We start from the raw sequence: 16,837 nt of genomic DNA, 5'->3' as shown, positions 1-16,837 counted from the left end.
TTTACAGAGCTCTCCTATGGTCCAGCAGGGTGGACACAGAGTAAGTTTGCTCACTCAGAAGGCAGAAGTCTGAACACTGCAAAGCAACAGTTCACCTCTCCGTCATTGCAGATTTAGCCCCTGTATAGTAGTCAGCTAGGCTTGAACTTGTTGAAATTTGGAAATAGTTAATGTGGTACCATTTAGGTTGTCACACTTTTGGAACCACTTCCTCTTTTGCCCTGAGTGCTTGCTAGATGTAATAGCAGTACGTGTAATAGAAGGGTTTGGGTGAGAGTCCCTAAAACTGCTCCCAGGGTCCTGTCATCTTTAAGACACAGGCATGTGCATGCCTGAACCAAGGTTTCTTTCCTTCGGGTCATTCATATTGAAAAAGTACTAGATAGGGTAAGTTCAGTGGAGAAAGGCATTGTCCCCAAGCCTGATGACCTGATTTCTATCTGTGGAACCCACAAGTAGAGGAGAGAACCAACTCGTGCAAATTGTCCTTTGTCTTCCACACATATGCTGTGGCGCATGCACACCAACAACATGCTCCCATGCATTCATATGCATGCACACATGCAATGTTAAAAAAAAGTTCTAAAAATATAATTTTTTAATTAAAGAAAAAACGCTTGACTGGTTCCATCCTTATTATCTCCTCCCTGCTGCCCCACCCCCACGTACACATCTCCAACTAAGTCGGTGTGTCCAAGCAGGGAGGCGTGTATTGGAACACTGAAGAACAAGGCGGTCAGTGTGTGCTGGGAGGTGAGTCAGCAGAAGCACTGGGAGCCTGTGAGCGAGTCGAGATAGCAGGCAGAGACGGCACTGTGTGTCCTGAGAGCTCTTGGGAGCCGCTGATGTGCTGGCAGGCTGGGCGGTGCTGGGAAGGTGGGACACTGACCACATTTGGATGGTGTGCTGGAAAGGAGAGTTTGTGATTAAGGCAGTCACAGGCCGAGCAGGCAGAGGTATTAAAAGTGGGGCCTTATGTATGCTCCATTCCACTGTTGGCCCCTTTGACTTTTTGTTACAACTGTTCAGAAGAACTTTACTGAAGGGTAAGGTGTTAAGAGGGAAAGAGGAAATGTTTTATCTGCAATGTCTTTCCTTCCTGACTCTTCTATGTTGGAATATCTAGTATTGGATGCCTCTTGAGGACTAGAGGCCATTACTAGCATTGCATTATAGTTATGATTCAGGTTTTTATTCTTATAATTTTTTTTTATCCCAAGTGGTAAACAAAAGAACTGTTCTTAGCTGACTTGGGCAAAAGGAGAATGTATTAGTTGGTATGACTAAATAGTTTGGGTCTGGCTTCTCACCACCAGGTCTGCCTTACCTATGCTGACTCCCCAGTCTTTTCTCCTAGTGACAAGATGGGCACTGAGCTGGTCCCAGAGTGGTTCCTAAAGTCACACCCCCAGGTCCAAATACAGAAAATAATAATTGATCATTTTTGTCCAAGTGTTTTCATCTGTACGGTCCCAAGATTTCTTCTGTGTGGACTGGTTTGTCATGTACCACTGCTCCCGCCCCCCAACAAGTTGTAGCTGAGCCGGACTGATCACTGATTGGTTTAGGTTTGCCACATGGGGTCAGGTCCTAGGGGAGGGAGAAGGCACACTGAGCGCGTGAACCTCTGAATGAAAAGGAGGTCCTTTTAGGTCAAGGAGCGTGAGCGTTTGGAAAGGGAACAACAAATACCCAGGATAATCGGGATTTATAGTCTGATTTCTTACTTGATCTTTACCACAACTCTGGAATTTCTGCATTTTATTGCAGCCTTTCTTCATCACAGAAGAAACTCCCTGTCTCCTGGAGTTAAGAAGCTGGGAGGACCTAGAATTAAATCTCAGTTTAATTGGGATCCTGAGTACTCTTCTAATGATCTGCTTAGTGGGAAGGAAGCCCAGTGCTTATGAAAAGTGCAGTTAAATCCTGCCTGGCACTGTAGTCTGCAACACGGTGTGTTTTTGTGAGAGAGAACACAGACTGTAGGGAGAGAATTCCTGAGTTCAGATCATTTTGGGGATCCAACAAGCTATATCCTATGTACTGTCCACCTGTGCCTTTAAATATAAGAAGTTATCTTGGAACACAGATAAAAATGCTAGGGGCTGGAGAGATGGTTCAGTGGTTCAGAGCACTTAATGGCTCTTCCAGAGGTCCTGAGTTCAGTTCCCAGCACCCACATGGTGGCTCACAGCCGTCTGTAGAGGGATCAGATTTCTTCTCCTGGTGGGCATGAAGACAGCACTCATACATAAAATACATGAATGAATAAATCTTTTAAAAAAGAAAAGAAAATGCTGCTTCTTTCCTGTGTTAAGTGGGTGAGCTCAGTGGAATCATTTAACCGTGTGCTTCAGTTTTCTCATGTGTGAAATGAGGGCACGAATGAGCAGCTTTGTAGGACTGCGGTGAGGGTTCCATTAGTTAATATGCACAGGAGGCTTGTAACTTCCTGACACATAGGAAGTGCTCCAAGTGTGATCATTGTAATCACTGGTTTAGCATCGTAATATTTAGGACTGCCATATAGGAATGAGGATTGTTAGCACAATGAATTAGACTTATATCTGTTTGGATATACTTATAGGAATTCTAATATATTCTATATTTTGTTTTATAAAGATAAAATTATTTTATTGTATTTTACCTAAGAAATATTAGGGTACTTATTGGAAAGGAGAGGTTCTGGTAATATGTTACATATATTTATTTATTTTTGGTTTTTCTTCCCCCCCCCCCCATTTTTGGTTTTTCAAGACAAGTTTTCTCTGTGTAGCCTTGGCTGTCTTGGAACTCGTTCTGTAAACCAGGTTGTCCTCAAACTCAGAGATCCTCTTGCCTCTGCCTCCCAAATTCTGGGATTAAAGGTCTGAGCCACTACCTGGCAAAACAAAGGTTTTTGACAGATATGATAGCTTGCTCCTATAATCTCTGCACCTAAAACGCTGAGACAGGAGGATTGCTATGAGTTTAAGGCTATCCTGGGCAACATAGTGAGTTCCAGGCCAATGTGAGACTTTGTCTCAAAAAAGAAGTGAAAGTTGCTTTTCAAATTTATAAATTATGTAAAATTGTGGTAAGGAGCTAGCGCGGTAGATAACATTCAAGGTTAAGTTATCTGAATAGAATAGAACAAAGAGCTGCATGAACCTTTTCAGAATTTTGATAAAAAAATGAGCTTTAAAAGGATTAAGTATTTTATAATCTTTTGGTAGAAAGGTCAGTTGGCATCTCTGTATCACCACAAATGTTGGCTTGTGAGTCTCTGGACTAGGCAGAAAGTGTTTCTCCATGCACATAGATCTTCCTTTGTACTACAGTACTATCTCTATTGAAAATCTACTCTGGAATGCCTTTTATTACCAAGATACAGTGGTTCCTGAGCTGCCCAGTTCCTTTGCAGATAATTCCTAAAAAGAGTTTATTATATTCAGCTAGAACCTGTATCTCTACATTTTCCAGTAAGTAATCATTTTTGATGCCTGGACTTTCACAAAATAAGTCTCTGCCCTATCCACTGTGACACATTCATGTATTTAAAGATAATTACTAGGTACCTTTTTTTGTGTGTGTTTCTTTTAAGGTATGGTTTCTCTGTGTATCCTTGGCTGTCCTGGAACTTACTCTGTAGCCCAGGGTGGCCTCAAACTCACAGAGGTCCACCTGCCTCTGCCTCCCGAGTGATGGGGTTAAACCTCTCCAAAAAGAATTCATCATTTCTTTTTTGAAAATTATTTTCAGATTTGCCGATTTTATTCTTATGTGTATAGGTATTTGCCTACTACTAGTGTTTTCTGGTGCTCTCTGGCTGATTTTTTTCCCTTTGTTTTTTTTTTTTTTATTATTTCTTTTGTTCATGAGACAAGATTTCTGGCTATCCTGGAACTCACTGTATACACCAAGCTTGGCTTAAACTCAGAGATCCAGCTGCCTCTGCCTCCCAAGCTAGGATTAAAGGTGTGCATAGGTCAAAGGGTTGTGAACACTAAGAGTATTAATAATTTTAAAGTGCTCTTGGTGTGCAGGTGCTATATGAATGCTTACTATTAGTAAGATGGTTTTTTTTTTTCATAACAGCACCAACCTCCAAGAGTTCTTGCCAGAGCAGTGGCTTTGAAATGGGATATACCCTACCCCTCAATCACCTCAGGGCTCTACTAGTAAGACAGCCATCCTCAGGTCCTGGAGAAAGGACTCAGTGACTGAAACACTTGCTATGCAATCTGTAACTGCTGCTTTGAGAGTTTCAGCAACCCCTGCTAGCTTCCATATGAGCGCACCCCCCACAACACGTAAATATTAACAAGAAGAAGAAGAAAAGAAGAAGAAGAAGAAGAAGAAGAAGAAGAAGAAGAAGAAGAAGAAGAAGAAAAGAAGAAGAAGAAGAAGAAAAGAAGAAAGTAGTAACTAAGACAACCATTGAGCTATCTCTCCAACTCCTGGTAGAAGGGATTTTAGAACAGCAAAGTATCCAGGCTGAGAAGCAGGTATTATGGGTTATTTTTTTTATTCAGATTTACAAGGAGACTGAGGAGCAAAGGAATCAAGGTTGAGATTTGGAAGATTAGCAGCCAGAGGAGCTGAGAAAGGTCATAGAAGGTGTTTGGGTGGAAGCCTCACCCCAGCCCCTGGCATTTATATACCCAAAGAGTCTGGATTGTTTGGGTTAAAGCCTCATCCCAGCCCCTGGCATTCATATATCCAAGGAGTTTGGAATGTTTGGGTGGAAGTTCCACCCCAAGCTTCCTCCCATGGGAGTTGCCTCAGTTCAGACTCCACCTCCAGAAAGCCCACCAAACGATGACCCCACTCCAGAGATAGTCAAGATCACTCCCAAAGGGTATTTAAACTGGGTATTTTCCAGTCTTCCTTTCCCTTCTCCTCTCTGGGGGGCTGGAAAGCCATCTGGGAGCGTTGGTATCCACTAAACCTGGGTCTTTTCTTATTCAGTTTTATTTGGTCTGATTTGGATTATTGCATCAGCAGAGAGGCTTATTGGGGTACAGAAACTTTTCAGAAGGATGCATCCAGGAAGCTGTATGCCAGAGAGTGGTATTGGCTTAGCATTGGGATGGTTGGAAAAGGCGTGTAGTGTAGCTCAGAAATCAGCTTATTCTCCCCTCACAGGCGCAGAGGACTTGCAGAACAGAATTATTTCAGCATGTGCCTTGGGAAGGAGGTACCTTAGGCTCATTTCCCTGTTTCAGACTGGCCAAGCACTTTGTGGCTGCAACGTGAGTCACATGGGTCTAGGTACAGCTTGTACTTTGATGTCCATGTACTGAGTATGAAGACTTGCAGAATGCAAGAGTTAAGGAGTCATGGTGGCTTCTACCCAGCTTTCAAAGGAAAACCTAGGAAGCAAGGCAGAGTTTCTCACAGGGTAGGAACTTCTTCAGAGAGCCCAGATAGACTGTTTCTGTGTTGTCAGGCATGTTGAGACTCCAGAAAGGTACAGCTATCAGCAGTGTGAAGTGTGTGTCAGGCAGAGCTTCGGGCAGTGTGGAAAAGCAGCCCCAGGTAATAAGCAGAAGTCTTGGGGACTCACTTCTCAGCAAATGTATAAAAGAAGCTAGGCTTGCATTTCTTCAGTTAGAGTCTTTGCTGGGTTTCAGACTTTGCTTTGGACTGGGTGATCCTTTCTGTTTGTCTCTAGCCTTATATTAGATAAGGAATATCTATTCTAGTCCTCACCCACCATTTTATCTTGGAGGTATGTAACTCACTTACTGTTTTACAAGGAATCAGAAATAGAGGTGGTTGCCTTGAGTGTCAGATGAGACTTTGGCCTCTTGAGTGGCACTGGAACCTGTTATGCCCTGGGCTGTGGGATGGACTGAAAGCATTTTTGCACTGTGAGATGACAGGGCTATGGACTGATGTGACTACAGTCTCGAATTGTAGCCACCATGATTGTTACTAAGTAATCATAGCTAATTTTTTGGCTTATTTCTCCAGCAAACCATAAATGGATAAAATCACTACATGTAGCGATTTACCATAGGACCCTGATCCAGGATTGCTCTTGACTCCTTAGTATTATCTTAAGATAAAGCAGGTACATTCCAGCCACGATAGTCATTTTTGTCCTGACCCATAAATAAACACCTCCCTTTGACCCAAATTGCAGGCTCTAACTGGACTTGATACTGTTTATGACCAAACTTCTGTCAGTAAGTCCTCCAGTAAGCTGTGTTCTGTATAGCTTAGGTCTGTTCTGTCCTTATTGTACGAGTGTAATAGTGGGACTTTTAAGAGATGGAGCTTAATAGGATGTTTCTGGGGTTCCACCCCTCAGTAGGTGTTAAGGTAGGTTTATGGGACCCAGAGTCTGTCTGTCTGTCTGTCTGTCTATCATGTTAGTTATTTGAGACAAAGTCTCTCTATGTAGTCCTGGCTGTCCTGGAACTCAAACTTGAAATTGCCTATCACTGGGATTAAAGGCATACACCACCACCCCCAGCCTTACAGTTATATATATATCTTTTTATTTTTTGATATATTTTATTGGCATTATCAAAAGTTATCCTTGAAGATATGAAATTATTCAGAAATCATGTTCTCGGCTTGCCTATATGTTGGCACTATGCAATAATTAAAATATCAACTGTGTCATAAAATGTATCGGAAGTTAGTATGTTAACACTATTTTATTTCAAACTGTAGAACTGTTCATTCCATTTATTTTTTTTATTCTACTTTTCTTTAATATTGAAGAAGATAGCCTTGCAGAAAAAAAACAGCAGCAGCAACAACAACCAATTTCTAATAGGCAGGCCATCAGTACTACTGACTAACTACATTTCTTTTTTTATTACTTTATTAATACTTCCTCCCCTCCACCTGCTTCCCTCTCACTCCCCCACTCACCCTCCTACCCTCCCCCTCCAGTCCTAAGAGGGGGCAGGGTATCCTGTCCTGTGGGAAGTCCAAGGCCCTCCCACTTCCATTCAGGCCTAGTAAGGTGAGCATCCAAATAGACTAGGATCCAAAAAAGCCAGTACATGCCATAGAGATAAATCTCAGTGCCTCAGTTATATTTTTTTAAGTTGCATTTTAATTTTTAAATTTATTTTTATTATTTTAATTATATTATTTTAATTGTTTATATGTATGTGTGTGGTAGGTGTGTACATGTGAGTGTAGTGTGAAAGAGGCCAGAAGCACAACATTCCTCTGGAGCTGGAGTTCCCAACAGTTATTAGCTGCCTGTGTGGATCCTGGGCACTGAACTGGGGTCCTCTGGAAGAGCACCTTCTCAATTACAGAGCCATCTTCCATCCCCTTGTGCAGTTTAACGTATGTCAATTATACCTCAAGAGTTGTAAAAATATGGCATGCATTATATAGCAGTGCTATGTACATACGTCATGTAGCACGTGAGCATGCATTATGCAGCTCATGTTAGGAGTCAACAAATTGGGATTAAGAAGGAACTCTAGAGATGATCTCATTTGAGGGCTGATCTGTTCAGGAAACGGTAGAGATATTTGTTTTTTAAATAAAACATTTTATTTTGGAAAGAAAAGCTTCTGGAAAAGTTGCAGGAACACTAAGATGAACTTCCTCGTGCTAAATCTAGGGTCATACTTTGCTGTTTTCCTCAGTGTGGGATCCAACATAGGGCCTTGTGACTGGTGGGCAAGTGCTCTACTGAGTTATACTTAAGCTCTGCTTCTTAAGTATATATTATGACATTTTCCTTGTTTTCCCTTCCTCTATTTGTGTTGGGGAAAAATCATAAAAAGGAAAGCCTATCACAAAGTTCCTGAATATTAAGATAAGTCCCATATTCCTCACCTAGATTCATGTGTTGCAAATATTTTGCCATTGTCAAAAAATAATAATTTCTTTTTTCCCCTTCCTCTTTCTTGTCGTACCTAGAGTAAGTTGTAGATATGACTTTGTTTCAGGAAACTTCAATGTATGGCACCTAAAAACAAGCACTGCATGACAGCACAATCACCAGTTTCTTTGTTTCTCGTGACCAACAGTTTTTGAGGATTAGGCTCCTGTGGGATGTCCTTCAGTGGGAGTTTGTTAGCTTTTTTCCTCCTGACCTCATGGTAGACTAGTGATTATGGGTGGTTTTGTGGCATGACACCCCCCCCCCCCCGCTATCAAGGTAACCCCTTTCCCTTTGTAATTAATAATTAATCTATGGAGAGATGTTTTGACATTGTGGAAATATCTTGTTCCTCAGCAAACTGTCCCATGATAGGTTTGGAATTCTTTATCAAACATTCTGAAGGTGGAACCTAGAAGTGATAGTATTAACAGGTAGATTGTTGACTTTACTTTTATTTATTTATTTATTTATTTATTCTTAAATATTTATTTATTTATTATGTATACAATATTCTGTGTGCGTCTGAAGGCCAGAAGAGGGCACCAGACCTCATTACAGATGGTTGTGAGCCATCATGTGGTTGCTGGGAATTGAACTCAGGACCTTTGGAAGAGCAGGCAATGCTCTTAACTGCTGAGCCATCTCTCCAGCCCCCCTTGACTTTACTTTTAAGCCAAAAAAGCAACAACTAGTCTTAAATATTTTACATTGGTATGGATTTTTGAATATTGATACAAATCTGAAGTTGTTTTTGTTAGAACATATTGTATATATGTTTCTACTCTTTTTAAAAGTATTATACCTATGCAGCTCCTCTAACAATGTAATGTAAATTTCTAGTCCTTGAAAGTTATTATTACAAACCATTTAGGATAATAAAGAAATATAGGTTCCCTTTTAAGCTCGGCGGCTGGGAGGTGGGGCCCACGTGGAGTCAACATGAGGATCGAGAAGTGTTATTTCTGTTCCGGGCTGATCTACCCTGGCCACGGCATGATGTTCGTCCGCAACGACTGCAAGGTGGTGTTCCGATTTTGCAAATCCAAGTGTCATAGGAACTTCAAGAAGAAGCGGAATCCACGTAAGGTCAGGTGGACTAAAGCCTTCCGGAAGGCAGCTGGCAAGGAGCTCACGGTGGACAACTCATTTGAATTTGAAAAGCGTAGAAATGAACCCGTGAAATACCAGCGAGAGCTATGGAATAAAACTATTGATGCAATGAAGAGGGTTGAAGAGATCAAACAGAAACGGCAGGCCAAGTTTATAATGAACAGGTTGAAGAAAAACAAAGAGCTCCAGAAGGTTCAGGATATCAAAGAAGTCAAACAGAATATCCATCTTATCCGGGCTCCTCTTGCAGGCAAAGGAAAGCAGCTGGAAGAAAAAATGGTACAGCAGTTACAGGAGGATGTGGACATGGAGGGTGCTTCCTAATGGTGCCGCCTGCAGCCAGCCCTGCGCACACTGGAAACCAGTGGAGACTGTCGGTCCCTAAGTTATTGATTGGTTACATAATGTCCCCCAGGCAAAGGTGACTCATGTGCTTCTCTCTACAGTGCAGCCTGTAAAAGCATCCATTGCGGGTGATAGGTCTCAACTCAATGTGCTGCTTCACTGTGTTATGCTCACAGAAACACGAAAGTTTGTGTGTAGATGAAGGTGTGAACCGTGGGCATCATATGGTTGAGTCGTTGCTTAATGGCACCAGGCAACATTTCTGCACTGACTATCATGCTAGTGTGAAATTCGTAATAAAGTAATACTTTCCTTGCACTAGGATAGTTTATTTATTAGGGTTATTGATGCAGAGGTCACAGCAAGGAACTAACCATTCTCATGACAACCTCAGTCTCTTGTTTTGCTTTAGTTTGTTTAGGATCTCCTTAGACTTGCATAATGGCCTCATACAGTGCCACAGTGCAGCTGAATTATGCTGGGCTGTCTGCCCTGTCGGCAGCTTGTGGATGGTGGGGGTGGGGTGGGGTTTAATAAACTGCCTGAATGGCCTCTCATTACTGCTTTGGAGAATGCTCAGTTCCCAGCTGTGACTTCTGCTCCCTCCACTCCAGTTCTCTCCAGCCCAGCAGTAGTCTAGAAACAGAAGAATCTTGGTGCCTTTTAAAATTTATTTTGTGGTTTTCTTTTACTTTTTTTTTTGAGATAAGCTTTCTCTATTGTGTAGCTTTAGCTGTCCTGGAACTCACGGAGATCTACCTGCCGCCTCCTGTATGCTGGGATTAAAGGTGTGTACCACCACACCAAGCATTTTTGATTTTCTTAATTAAAAAAAAAAAACGCAAACAACCCAGCCAAACAAAAACTCATTGTTTTTTGAAAACAGAATGGAAAGAATGTTGCCTATTAATTTGTACATAAATAAAACCATTTCTAAAGTGCTAAAAAAGAAAGAAATATAGGTTGGTAATCACCTATTCCAATCAAACCTATAGTCTTGTTAAATATGTTTTCAAGGCCATACAGAGATATTTAAATAGGCAAGTCATCTTCAAACACTTCATAGATCTACAGGATATGGCATTTAAGATGTTTTAATATCATAGATTCTTTTTTTTTATGACAATGAGACATGTCTGCTCCTGGTAACCCAAATCTACTTCAGAGAAGATCATGGACATCAAAGAATCTCCATATGGAGTTTGCCTTTTTCATGGCAAAAGTTAGTCACTGGACAAGAAACTGCCCTTGCCTGGACTGCTGACAGTATGCTCTCCAAACTGGACAAGTAGGACATAAAAGATAGTGACTGCCGAACTTTGCCAAGACAAGGTAGGACAGTCCTTCAAAATCCCTGCTTCTCCAGAAAGTCTGTCAGATATGCTAGGCCTGTAGGCCAAAGATGGATGCCCCATTGTTACATAAGTACTTTGGGTGACTGTCAAGGCAGCCAGATATCTATGTTGTTGGTAACATTTCACCCTTCTGGAGTCCTTAAAGAAGTTGAAGACTAGATAGTCATAAAGTTTTTCCTAGTTATAATAAAAGGTAAATTAGGTATAAAACTTTAGACTCATAGGGATAAATAATAGAGTATTTTCTTTAAATTTGCCAAATACAAATGGATTGGGTATTGTTAAATATAATTCTTACTTAAGAACTGTTTTATTGTATATAATTTTACTATCTAATTAAACAAAAGGAGGAAATGTGGAGTATTCTTCTTTACACTGTGTGAATATATGTTGCTCTGATTGATTTAATAAAGCTAACTGGCCAATAGCTGGACAGGATAAGGTTGAAGGGAGAACCAGACTAAGGACACTGAGAAGAAGGGCAGAGTTAGAGGAGTTGCAAGCCAGACATGGAGAAGAAGCAGGAAGTGCAAGAAAAAAAAAAGAGGTAACGCCATGTGGCAGAATATAGATTAATATAAATGAGTTAATTAAAGTTGTGCGAGTTAGCTAGTAACCAGTCTGAGCTACTGGCCTAGCATTTATAACTAATAATAAGTCCCTGAGTGCTTATTTGGGAATGTCTGCCAAGACAGAAAAACTGCCTTCAGGAACCCTGCATGTGGCTTCCATGTATCAATTGATAAAATAGTGGCTACCTGCATTTAATTTTGCTACACTTACTTATTTCTTTGCTTCCTCATTTTTTATGGGAGGTTTGTGCATATGTGGCGGTCAAAGGACAACTTACAGTAATCAGTTGTCTCCTTCCGTGGTGTAGATCCTTGATATTGAACTTAGGTCATCAGACTTGGCAGTGGGAGCTTTTTCTCACTAATCCATCTCACCAGCCTGTATTATATTTTAATTGGCAAATAATAATTATGTATAGATATGGATACTGTAATTGTGTGTTTGTGGTGCTGGAAATTGAACCAAGTGCTTTTGCATGGTAGACAAGACTACCACTGGGCTACATTTCCAGCCTTTCCTTTTGTGCGACAAGATCTTGCTGTATAACTCAGACCGACAGGGAACTTGCCGTGCAGGCTAGGAGGCTGGCCTTGAACTCGTCATTCGCCAGCCTTTGGCACTCAAGTACTGAGATCACAGGCCTGTGTCCCTGTGTATGCACACTGTGGTGCTGTATGTGTGCTAGTTGGGAAACCTCAGCTGAGGAACTGAACAGCAGCTTCTAGAAGAGCCCTGTGATGGGAAGGTCTTAGCAAGCCTGTCAGATCAGTGCATAGTTAGAGGTTAATTGTTAACTAAGTTCTCAGTGTTGGTGGCACTTCACCCTCTTCCAGGCCTGTTTGTGTTTGTGATGAAAGGCAGTTTCTGGGCGGTGCTCCTGTCAGTCACGACTGCTATCTCCCTGTGTCAGGCTCCTGCTTAGCCATGACTCACAGGGCGTCGTCACTTCAGCCTCTTGAGAACCAGGCCAGGTTTCTTGTAGATCTTGACACATTTCCACATGGGCCTGAGCTGGAGGGAGGAAAGGGAAGCACAGCTGCAGGACATCTGGTCAGGACAGCTCTCAGGAGGCTGACAGGAGTCGTCCAGGCAAAGAGGGATGCCTCGTCCTCTGTCTTCTTCTATCCAGCGATCTTCCACTGTGCCATCCTTTATCATAGAGCTTCCTCTAGCCCCAGTTTCTGGCTGGTGCCTAATAATTCATCATTCAAAAGAAATTTGTTGCTTCATGCAGACTGTATTACCCAAGAAAATGCAAATTTGGGGCTAACAGGGTGGTTCGTCAGATAAAGCCACTCATCACCAGACTTCACAACTTTAGCCCAATCCCCAGAGCTTGTGTGGTAAAAAGAGGGAGCTAGTGCTCACAAGTTGTCCTCCTCCACATATATGTACTCGTGTATACGCGTGCGCGCGCGCGCGCGCACACGCGCGCGCACACACACAACTGTAGTAAAATTTTGTAGTGCAGCTATTTCCACTGGGACTGGAGAGGTAGACAAGCCCACATCTAAACAAGACATCAGTTGTTCTGACTCTCAGGATAGGGAGATGTTAGATACTTCCTGCTAAACTAGACAGAAAAGTGGGTTTTCTTTTAGAGAAAGAGATTCTGTGTATTTATTAGCTGGGAATTCTGAACCAGCTTTAGGTGGTGACCCTGAAAGAAGAAGAGATGGCATGGTGACTCACAACTGTAATCCTGTGCCAGAAGGCTGAGGCAAGAGCACTTTACCGAAGACAGCTTTCCCATTGCACCTGCTATGTTTCTGGGATGGATGCAGAGCGCGACAAGCTGGGGGTGGTAATGCCTGCCTGTAACTCCAGCATTTGGAAGGTAGAGGCAGCAGGTGCCTCACAAGTAGGAGGCCACCCTGTGTTCTAGGCCAGCCAGTGCTACATGAGACCCTGTCCTAACTTCCCAATCCCCTGATACACTTCAGAATTAAATAAAATAAAAAAGTTACCCATTACCAGTGTGCTAAAATACTTTAGATTTTACAGTGTTTGTATTTCAGGTTAGGAATTTGTAATCAGTGAAGTCTAAGTGTGTATTCCCAAATCCCAAATCTGACAGATCGGAATCTGACAGCCCTGGTCACAAGCACTTCAACTAACTTGATTTGGACAGGAGTCATCCTCAGCCAAGTCTCTGAAGTCCTCTGCACACAGTCAAGATAGGGAATGGGCAGTGTGTGGGCTGCAGTGCTGGGGAGTAAGTTTCGGGGCAGGAGATGAACTGTGGCCATTGTTCACAGTAGTGCCTTCTGCATTTCTTTATTACCATTGGCTCATCTTGGTGAAAGGTATGCTCTGTAATTACTGTTTTGCTGAGTGCATTTGCATCTCTCAAATACTGGTTCAGACATTTTTTTTCTACAATTTTCTTTTTTGAGCAGTTAAAAGAAAATGGATGCACAGAGTTCAGCTAAAGTCAATTCGAGGAAGAGGAGAAAAGAGGCACCTGGCCCTAATGGAGCAACAGAGGAAGATGGCATTCCTTCAAAAGTGCAGCACTGCTCAGTCGTAAGTGCAGAGCTGTGGCTGGGACGCCCTGGTGATGGAGGTAGAAGGTGGTGGAACGTTGACAAAGGTGTTAGTGTTCTTAGATAGCGTGAATGGTCAAGGATGGTGTGCTTTCTTGCCTTCCTATGAATTGCAGCTCAGTTGTAGAAGCTTTACATGGAAATTGAAAAAATTGACTAGGATAATTTGGAAGATATAAAATATCAAGCCAAAAATCAAATTTTAGTAACAAAATAGAGACATTTCAGTTTCTGCTAGTAATTGGGTATGGGTATCATCTCATGGTGTCAGTGTTCTGTGTGTTCTGTCCTCTCTGTATCTTTCTATACTTCACTGTCTCCTTTGTACACCTTCGTCTCTTCTTCCTAGACTATTTCCAAGCCTTAGATGAATTAGACCCCATTTCAAATTTCTTGTCTTGTCTCAACTTGGTACCTTCTTTTTTTTTAAAGTTTTTTTTTAAATTTATTATGTATACAATATTCTGTGTGTATGTCTGCAGGCCAGAAGAGGGCACCAGACCTCATTACAGATGGTTGTGAGCCACCATGTGGTTGCCAGGAATTGAACTCAGGACCTTTGGAAGAGCAGGCAATGCTCTTAACCACTGAGCCATCTCTCCAGCCCAACTTGATACCTTCTTAATGTGTCCCCTAAAACATGTCAGAAGACTTGGAGATGATTGAAGTTACTACTGAACCACAATATTATTTTGAAACCCGTGTTTCTGTGTTTCATTTCCTCTATTGACCATAGCCATTTATCAAATTAACAACCTTTGCTAATTCCTTCTGAGCTCTCTGGCCACCTTGAGACAAACCAATACTTCATCTACCTCTTGTCTGTTCATTTTGAGATAGGGTCTCCCACGCTGACTTTAAACTCAGGACAGTTCTCTTGCCTCTGAGTTCTGAGGTTCCAGTTTGGATTACATCACAGCCAACTTGAATACTTTCTCTTAAACAATAAAATCAGCTGATCTCCATATGTAGGAGCCTTGTGTCCTGGCCTGGTTCAGGTGGGGCAGCCCGACTCCTTTCCCATTGTTGCTGTGACAACCACAAGTGGAGAAGGAGGACTGTTCTGGAGAGGAGAAGTCTGAAGTGGTGTTGGAGAATTGGAAGCAGTATTGGCAAAGATGGGGATACTAGGGGAAAGTCCATTTTTCCCCCTCTAGTTTCTAGAGGCTGTTCACATTGCCTCTAATTTTCCGTTTTCCTTCCTTTTCTTCCTATTTATAAGGATTTTTTGTGGTTGCTTTTGCCATATCTGTATTATCCAGATTAATTTTCCTGTCCTGATAGCCTAAATTTAGCCATGTCGGCAGAGGCCCTTTTGCTGAATAAGGTAGCATTGTCAGAGGTTCCATAGAATCACAAAGATGTGGACATTCTTAGGGAGTATGATTCTGCATGCCATAGGAAACTCAGAAGATGGCTTAGTAATCAATGGAATAGTGCATTGTGCCAGCTGTGTTTATTCCCAGAATCTAGTACTCGGCAGGCAGGCAGAGGTCGAGACCATCCTGGTCTACATCTAGAGAGGAGCCCAGCAAACACTACATAATGGGATCCTGTCTCAAGAAACAAAACAACACAAAAAATTAGGGCATTATTCATTTCTGAAAGTCTCTCAGAGAATTCAGATTAAAGAGATGATGATGGCCTCAGTTCAGCTGTGTCACTTAGAGTAGGGACAGCTCAGCCACATAGCTCCAGTCCTGTGCTGAGGAGCAGAGCAGAGGCCAGTCTGTGCAGTGAAAGGAGCTTCAGGAAGACTTGAGGGGGTCTCGCTGCTTTAAATGACTTTGCTTCACAGATCCCTGGAAAATGATTTACATGGATTCAGTTACTTGCTGCCCCCATCTCCTGGGTATACGCCAGCCCTGGCTAATGGCCCAAACCCTGCTCACCCAGCATGCTGACTGACCCTAGCAGGAGAGCATTTGCTAAAGGAAACTGTTGACCATCACTAAGAATTAAGGAATAACATTGTTCAATTTTCTCTATATTTTTAGAGTATTTGCTGATAGGGATATTTCTAAAGGCAAAAATCAAAAGGATCATGATGGCTAGGGATATACCTCAGTGGTAGAGTGCCGGCCTAGTAGTTACCGTCCTGAATTTGATTTAACCCCCGCCCTCTCCTCAATATCGCTCTCTCTTTCTCTCTCTCTCTCTCTCTCTCTCTCTCTCTCTCTCTCTCTTAAAAAATCAAATGATTCACTGGGCATGGTGTTTGCATACTGGAGGCAGAGGCAGGCAGATCCACAGAGCAAGTTCCAGGACAGCCAGGCTACACAGAGAAACCCTGTCTCTTATAACTAAAAATAAGGAAATAAATAATCACAAAATTATTTGTAAAAATTAAAATTTAGCATATCTGAATATGTTTCACTCATAAGTATATGTGGTATGTATGTATGTATGATTAAGTAAAGCACCTAAACTGAGGAAAAGCCAGGGTTATCCTTATGACTAAGGTTCCACAGTCCCTTTTCAGCAAACACATATTGAGAACGCCTGGGTACCAGTTGCTGCTATTGAGATTGCAAAGATGAGGCTATGACCCAGTTGTAGTAAATACCTATAATCTGAACAGTTGAGGCTAAGCCAGGAGGATTTAAGAAACTGGGCTGTATAGTTCATGGCCAGCCTTTGTTTCAAAAACAAAACCAGCAATGATAACAACAACAAAGACAAGAAAAGGAGACAGTCACAAATCATATGTAGGTGAAAAGTACCAGCTAGAAGGAAACTGAAGATACCGAGAAGTTGACATTAACTGAGGGGTGGAGGAAGTAATTTGTTCTGACCCATGGCCCACAGACCATGTGTGGCCAAGGAGAGCTATGGAGCAGCCCAGCACAGAAGTGTAAGCTTACTTAACCTGGGGCTGGAAAGATGGTCAGTGGTTACAGGCACTGGCTTAACTCCCAGCATCCATGTGGTGACTCACAACCATCTGTAACTCCAGTTCCAGGGCATCTGATGCCCTCCTGACCTCTGCCAACACCAGGCATATAAGCTGCACACAGACTTGTGTGCAAGCAAAACACTCACACGCGAAATAAAAAATA

At 42.2% G+C, this 16,837-nt stretch overlaps 1 protein-coding gene and 1 pseudogene across 4 annotated transcripts in view; both read left to right on the top strand.

Moving 5' to 3' along the window:
* Positions 1-16,837, top strand: part of Pcyt1a (phosphate cytidylyltransferase 1A, choline) — a 51,137-nt gene that overhangs the window by 7,273 nt on the left and 27,027 nt on the right. For 2 of the 4 annotated variants that reach the window (XM_048454031.3, XM_048454033.3), the window contains exon 2: positions 13,632-13,758. In XM_048454031.3, coding sequence (XP_048309988.1) covers positions 13,642-13,758 — 117 coding nt within the window. In that variant the 5' untranslated portion in view covers positions 13,632-13,641. Of the gene's footprint in view, positions 1-4,356; positions 4,488-10,613; positions 10,637-13,631; positions 13,759-16,837 lie in introns of those variants that run through there. The other 2 variants (XM_087901463.1, XM_087901464.1) reach the window with 2 other exon arrangements.
* Positions 8,752-10,639, top strand: LOC148122994 (putative ribosome biogenesis protein RLP24 pseudogene; annotated as a pseudogene).

This window comes from Myodes glareolus, chromosome 2 (genome assembly GCF_982192425.1).
Source record: "Myodes glareolus chromosome 2, mMyoGla1.1, whole genome shotgun sequence".
NCBI classification, from domain to species: domain Eukaryota; kingdom Metazoa; phylum Chordata; class Mammalia; order Rodentia; family Cricetidae; genus Myodes; species Myodes glareolus.
The sequence above is the reverse complement of the archived record's forward strand: the minus strand, read 5'-3'. Positions and strand labels throughout refer to the sequence as shown.